Raw genomic sequence first — 6,648 nt, 5'->3', positions numbered from 1 at the left:
GATTTCTCGCTTTTTGTCTCTCTGTCTCTCTCTGTCTGTCTGGCGAGAGCACGCACCCTATAGCAAAAACCTCTCCAAAAGAGAAAAGGGAGGGGAGAATAATGGAGCCAGCAGGTGGCATGGTGATTAAGGGTGCTGGACTCCCATGTGGCCAACCGCAGTTTAAGTCCCTGACTTGGCGGCTTGCTTTCTCTCTCTCTCTCTCTCTGTCCCTCTCTGGTCAACTTTAAAAAAAATAAATAACGTTAAATAAAAAATAATTCTTTTGGGGGACAGCAGGTGGCGTGCTGGTTGAGGGCACTGGACTCCCACATGGTTGACGACAGTTCGAGTCCTGGGCCTGGCAGCTTGCTCTCTCTCTCTCTTCTTCTTCTTCTTCTTCTTCTCTGGTTAAATAGAAATAAATAAATAAATAAAGTTAAATTTAAAAAAAAATTTTTTTTTTTTTTAAAAAGGGTGAGTAATAAGCAAGATATCTAACTCCTGAAAAAGTATTCAACACCTGGCCTACTTCATCCTACCTCACAGAGTTCTCTAGGTACTTTTCATCTGCCTCAGCCTTTCCCTCCCAACACAAAACTCCTAGAAGCCTTTAAGTTTTCCTTTTTCCCACTCACCTCTTCCTCGGGCACGCCAAATTTACGCAGAAGCTGTTTAGCATTTTTCAGAGAAAGACGACGAAGGTCTGCATCTGTTCCTGTTACTGTCTTCTTCACTGGCTGAGGCTCCTTATCATCCTATCTCATACAGAAACATGTAAGAATCCTAAGATGAACTCCTTATTATAGCCATCTAAGTCATTCTGCAAATTTAACTGTTTTTAAGGTCCTCCATTCCATTCATATCCACTTCTCAAATCCCCCTTTCTTCCTCCATTGATTTCCTTCCTGTAGAAATTCAGATCATCTCACCTTCTGCTGTGTTGGTTTATTTGGTATCTTCACATAAGAGAATCCTTCACCACACCCTGTAGGATCTGCCACCCCAGTCACCTCCAAGAGACATTTGCCCTTCATAGCAGCAATGAAGGCCCTTGTGGTGTTCCAAGGAGCAGTGCGAACCTATGGTACAGAAAAAGATTCTCAGAGGAGTTGGAAATATTTTTCTAGCCATTACCTAAGAGAGTAGACTAATTACAATAAACAATTTCATGCTTTTTTTTTTTTTAAGATGTTTTTGCCTTAGGGCGCATGGGCTTGGAGAGAGAAAGAAACAGAGACGCCAAGAGAAAAAGTGAGAAATCACACCACAGAGGGGAGGGCCATGCCACAATCCCTTCTCCTCTAATCTCCTTCTGAGATCTTGGGCACTCACACACATGCCCCGTGTGATTTTCAAACCACCAGGCCTAGGACTTGAATCATAGTTGGACATGTGGGAGTTCAGCAATATAACTGCTACACTACCTGCTGGCCCCAATTTCATGCTTTCTTCAAGTGTCCACAAAGAGCAATAGTTAAATGTGGTTGTCCAATACTGGGCTCTCTTTCCTATGATAAATAAAGGTCAAAAGCTTAGCCAGGGTAAGGTAGATTATGAGCAACAGTGTATTCCTTCAGCCCCTCATCCCCTGGACTTTACTGGGTATTCACTAAGACAGTGCTGCAGGAACCAGTTGATAGCCTAACAGTTACGTCACTGGACTCCCACATGGCCAAATGCGATTTGAATCCCAGACCCAGCAGCTTGAATCTCCCATCAGATGTGTGTGCATATGTACCCAAGATCCTGAGGAGTGTGGAGGAGAAGGGACTGTGGCATGACCATCCCTCTGAGAGGGGGGTGATTTCTCACTTTCTGTCTCCTTATCTCTCTCTGTGTCTCTGGCATAGACCCTATAGCAAAAATATCTCTCTTTAAAAAAAAAAAAGGACAGTGCTGCCCCTATCTTTATGATGCACCAAGTTATAGACTGATGACTTGTACTTGACTGTCGAAATGCTCAAATATCTTTTTTTTTAAGAGAGATTTTTGCTATAGGATACATGCGCTCATCAGAGAGACAGAAAGTGAGAAATCACCATCCCCCCCCACCCCTGGGGGAATGGCCACATCGCAATCCCTTCTCCTCTCAGGATCTTGGGCATGCACATACACGCACCTAGTGTGTTTTAAGCCACCGGGTCCGGAACGCAAACCACAGTTGACTATGTGGGAGTCCAGCAATGTAACCATCATGCCATCTGTTAGCCCTCAAACATCTTCTTTAAAATAACCTATATATTCTCAAAACAGATGGCATACATGATCTCAAAGCACTGGCCTCAACCCCAACATCACTAAAATCCATTCTCACTGGGACCATCAGATGGCATACTGGTAACATCACTGGATTCCCACATGGCTGACTACAATTTAAGTACCAGAACCTGCAGCTTGAAAACTCATGAAAGGTGCAAGTGTGTGCATACCCAAAATCCCAAGAGGAGAGTAAAGGAGAAGGGATTGTGGCGTGGTCAACCACTCTGGGGGATGATTTCTCGCTTTCTCTCTTTCTGGAAAGTGTACATGCCCTAAAGCAAAAACCCCGGACTCGCACATGGCCAATGGTGATTTGAGTCCCAGACCTGGTGACTTGTTCTCTCACTTACTCTAGTCAAATGTAAAAATAATAAAATAGTTCTTTTTTTTTAAAAAAAGTCTGGGGACCAGCAGTAAGCATAATGGCTATGTCACTGGACTCCCATGTGGTCAACTGCAGTTCAAGTCCTGGACCCGGTGGCTTAAACTCATGCCGGGCGTGTGTGCGTGTGTGTGCCCAAGATCCTGAGAGAAGAATGGAAGAGAAGGGATTGCGGCGTGGCCATCCCTCCTGGGGGGTGATTTCTCACTTTCTGTCTCTCTATATCTGTCTGTCTCTTTGGTGAGCACATTCATCCTATAGCAAAAAACTCTCCAATAATAAAGTCTGTTTTATAGACCAGCAGATGGTATAATGGTTACGTTGTTGACCACAGTTTGAGTACTAGACCCAGAAGCTTCAAACTCACACTGGGCACATGTGTGTATGTACCCAAAATCCTCACCTATCTTTCTGTCTCTCTGGTAAGCACATGCACTCTATAGCAAAAATCTCTTCTTAAAAAAAAAAAAGTCTGGGGAACCAGCAGTTAGCATAACAGCTATGTCGCTGGACTCCCACGTAGTCGACTATGGTTCGCATCCCGGACCCGGTGGCTTAAAACTCACACCAGGAGCGTGTGCGTGCGTGCCCAAGATCCCGAGAGGAGAATGGAGAAGAAGGGATTGCGGTGTGACCATCCCCCCTGGGGGGTGATTTCTCGCTTTCTTTCTCTCTGTCTCTCTCAGTCTGTCTGGCAAGCACACAAGCATTATAGCAAAAAAAAAAGAAAAAAAAAAAAGTCAGTGTTCTCCTGTGATCCAGAATAGTTTACCGACTCTTAAAAATAATTAAGACAAAGGACAAATGTGCTTATCCACACAGATCAGTCACGAGCATATACAGTTACCTGGAAAATAGCCAATTCTTGAAGATTCAGTCTTGCAGACAACTGGACAGAATACTTAATTTCTATAATCCTTAGTATACTAATTTTTCATTTCATTCCTCAAAAAAAAAGTAAAATAAGGCTTAACTGTCTGACTATATTTTCTGCTTCTTTTAATAATCATTCACTCAAAAATTTACTGAATATCTATTACTACCTCAGGCACTACTTTCTTTTTTAACATTTGTTACAGATTACATTAACTCGCCAGAAATACTAGAGATAAAGAAAGCACCCCCTCTGGAGAAGGATGGCCACACTACAACCCTTTCTCCAGTCTTTCAGGATATCGGGCACATAGAAATGTGCCTGGGTTTTACTTTTTATTTTCCTTTTGAAAAATTTATTTAATTTTGCTATTATTTTTTAATTTGACCAGAGAAAAAGAGAGGTAAAGTGATAAAGCAAGCCTCCAGGTCAAGGATTCAAACCGTTGTTAGCCATGTGGGAGTCCAGCACCTTACCACCACCATGCCACCTAACGGCCCTTTTTTCCTTTTTAAAATTATTTAAATTTAGGTTTTGCCATAGGGCACATGCACTTGCCAAAACGAGAGAGAGGGAAAGTGAAAAATCACCCCTCACCCCAGGGCAGATGGCACGCCATCCCCTCTCTTCCATTCTCCTCGGATTCTAGGCACAAGTGCACACACACTTGGCGTGATTTTCAAGCTATCAGGTCTAGGACTCAAAACACAGTTGGCCACCTGGGAATCCAGCACCCCAATCTCCACGCCACGTCCTGGCCCCTGGTGTGTTTTGCTTTTCAAGCTGCCAGGTATGAGACTTGAACTGTGCATCCCACTATATGGGATCCAGTCACCTTAACCGTATCACCACTAGCTGGCCCACCAAGCACAGGTTTCTCACAGACCTCATGTTATAGTAAGGAAAAAAAAAATAGCCAATCAATCGAATTTGCTGATCACTTTGTGATCAGTGCCATGATAAGAAAGTAAAGGGTGCTTGGGGCCAGATAAGAGTTATGGTGGTTAAGGTAACTCGATCCCACATGGTCAGCTGTATAGTTTGAGTCCCACATGCTGGGCATGTGTCCGAAAATCGTAAGAGGAGAATGGAAAAGGGACGAAAGCATGGTCATCTCCCCTGGAAATTTCTTTTTTTTTCTCTCTCTCCCTGGCAAGCACACATGCTTTATAACAGATTCAAAAAAAAAAAAAAAAAAAAAGAGTAAGTACAGGGACCAGCAGTAAGCATAATGGCTATGTCGTTGGACTCCCATGTAGTTGACCGCAGTTCGAGTTCCGGACCCGGTAGCTTAAACTCATGTGGGGCGCATGTGCGTGCGTGCTCGGGATCCCGAAAGGAGAATGGAGAAGGGATTGTGGCATGGCCATCCCTCCTGGGGGCTGATTTCTTGCTTTCTATCTCTCTGTCACTCTCTGTCTTTCTGGTGAGCACACGCGCCCTATAGCAAAAACCTCTCTAAAAAGGAAGTACATAAAGGATTCTCTATGGACATAAATATGGAAATATAGCCCAGTACCAGTGGTGCAACAGTGCTGCACACTCTGCAATCTAAGGGCCATATAGAAGATCAGGGTTCAGCTTCTATGTGAACTTATACATGTTAAATATACATGTGCATTTGATCCTGGCTGACTGGGAAGGCTGAAGGGAAGATTGTAGCATGAGGCTCTGGTTATGGGTGCTTGTAAATCTGTCTGCCTGTCTCTCTCATGAAATAAACAAACTTTAAACCGAAAAAAAAATACTAAAAGGAGAGGAAAATAATCCATCTTAAGCCAGGGTATGAAAGCAATAGTCAGAGAACCCTTCTGAAATAATATAACTTTCAGATCAGCAGATGGCATAGTGGTTAAGATGTTGGTCTCCCACATGGCTGACCATGGTTCAAGTCCTGGACCTGGTGGCTTCCTTTCTCACCTTCCATCGGTCTGTCTGTCTCTCTCTGCCTCTAAATGTCATGTACCCTGGAGAAAGTTTAAAAAAAAAAAAGGAAAAAAAAAAAAAAAAAAAAAAAAAAACAAGGACCAGTAGGTGTCATGGTGGTTAAGGGTGCTGGACTCCCATGTGGCTGACTGCAATTCAAGTCCTGGACTTGGTGGCTTGCTTTCTCATTCCCCCCGCCCCCACTCTGTCCCTCTCTGGTCAAATTAAAATAAAGTTAAATAAAATAATTATTTTTTAAAAATAACAATGATGACAAAATTTAAAAATTTAAATTAAAATATATATATATATAAAACTTGCAGATGAAAGTCAGATAGTAAAGTAGAGAAAAAAGTATCCCAGGTAGGGGCAACAGGTGGCGCAATGGTTAAGGACGCTAGACTCCCACGTGGCCAACAGTGGTTTTAGTCCCAGACCTGGTGGCTTGCTGCCTCAGTTTCTCTCTCTCTCATTCACTCACTCTGTCCCTCTCTGGTCAAATTAAAATAAATAAATAAAGTTCAATAAAATAATTCTTTAAAAAAAAAAAGTATCCCAGGTAGAGAGAATAGCAACTGCGAAGTTTTGAAAGGTAAAAGACATTTAAGGAATTGAGTGAACTTCAACATATTCGATATTTAAGAGTATAAGATGGCCAGGGATAGAGATGAAAGATGCAAAAACCAAATCAGGTTAAGGACTTCTTTCTTTAGAAATGAGAAGCCAGGGACCAGCAGTTGGCGCAATGGCTATGTCGCTGGACTTCCACATGGTTTTCGTGTCTCGGACCAGGTGGCTTAAACTCACGCCGGGCGTGTGTGCATGCGTGCCCAAGATCCCGAGAGGAGAACGGAGAAGGGATTGGGGCGTGGCCATCTCCCCTGGGGGGTGATTTCTCGCTTTCTGTCTTTCTCTGTCTGGCAAGCGCATGCGCCCTATAGCAAAAACCTCTCCAAAAAAAAAAAAAAGAAAAAGAAAAAGAAAGAAATGAGAAGCCATTTTGGGGCAGGAGTAAATGGATCTAACTTTTGTTTTAAAAGAACATTCACTGGGATCAGCAGTTGGCATAATAGCTGTGTCACTGGACTCCCATGTAGTCGACCGCGGTTTGAATCCCAGACCCAGTGGCTTAAGCTCCTGCCAGGCGCATGTGTGCATGCCCAAGATCCCAAGAAGAGAATGGAGGAGAAGGGATTGCAGTGTGGCCATCCCCCCCACCGGGGGG

General features: G+C 43.4%; 1 protein-coding gene across 1 annotated transcript in view; it reads right to left on the bottom strand.

The window, feature by feature from the left end:
- The window catches only part of TAF1 (TATA-box binding protein associated factor 1), a 103,630-nt gene that overhangs the window by 64,935 nt on the left and 32,047 nt on the right, over positions 1–6,648 (bottom strand). Inside the window, 2 exon segments of the mRNA XM_014591417.2 lie at positions 618–737; positions 912–1,061. Of these exon segments, the coding sequence (XP_014446903.1) occupies positions 618–737; positions 912–1,061 (270 nt within the window).

Source organism: Tupaia chinensis, unplaced genomic scaffold, assembly GCF_000334495.1.
Source record: "Tupaia chinensis unplaced genomic scaffold, TupChi_1.0 Scaffold000571_1, whole genome shotgun sequence".
Taxonomy (NCBI): domain Eukaryota; kingdom Metazoa; phylum Chordata; class Mammalia; order Scandentia; family Tupaiidae; genus Tupaia; species Tupaia belangeri.
The sequence above is the reverse complement of the archived record's forward strand: the minus strand, read 5'-3'. Positions and strand labels throughout refer to the sequence as shown.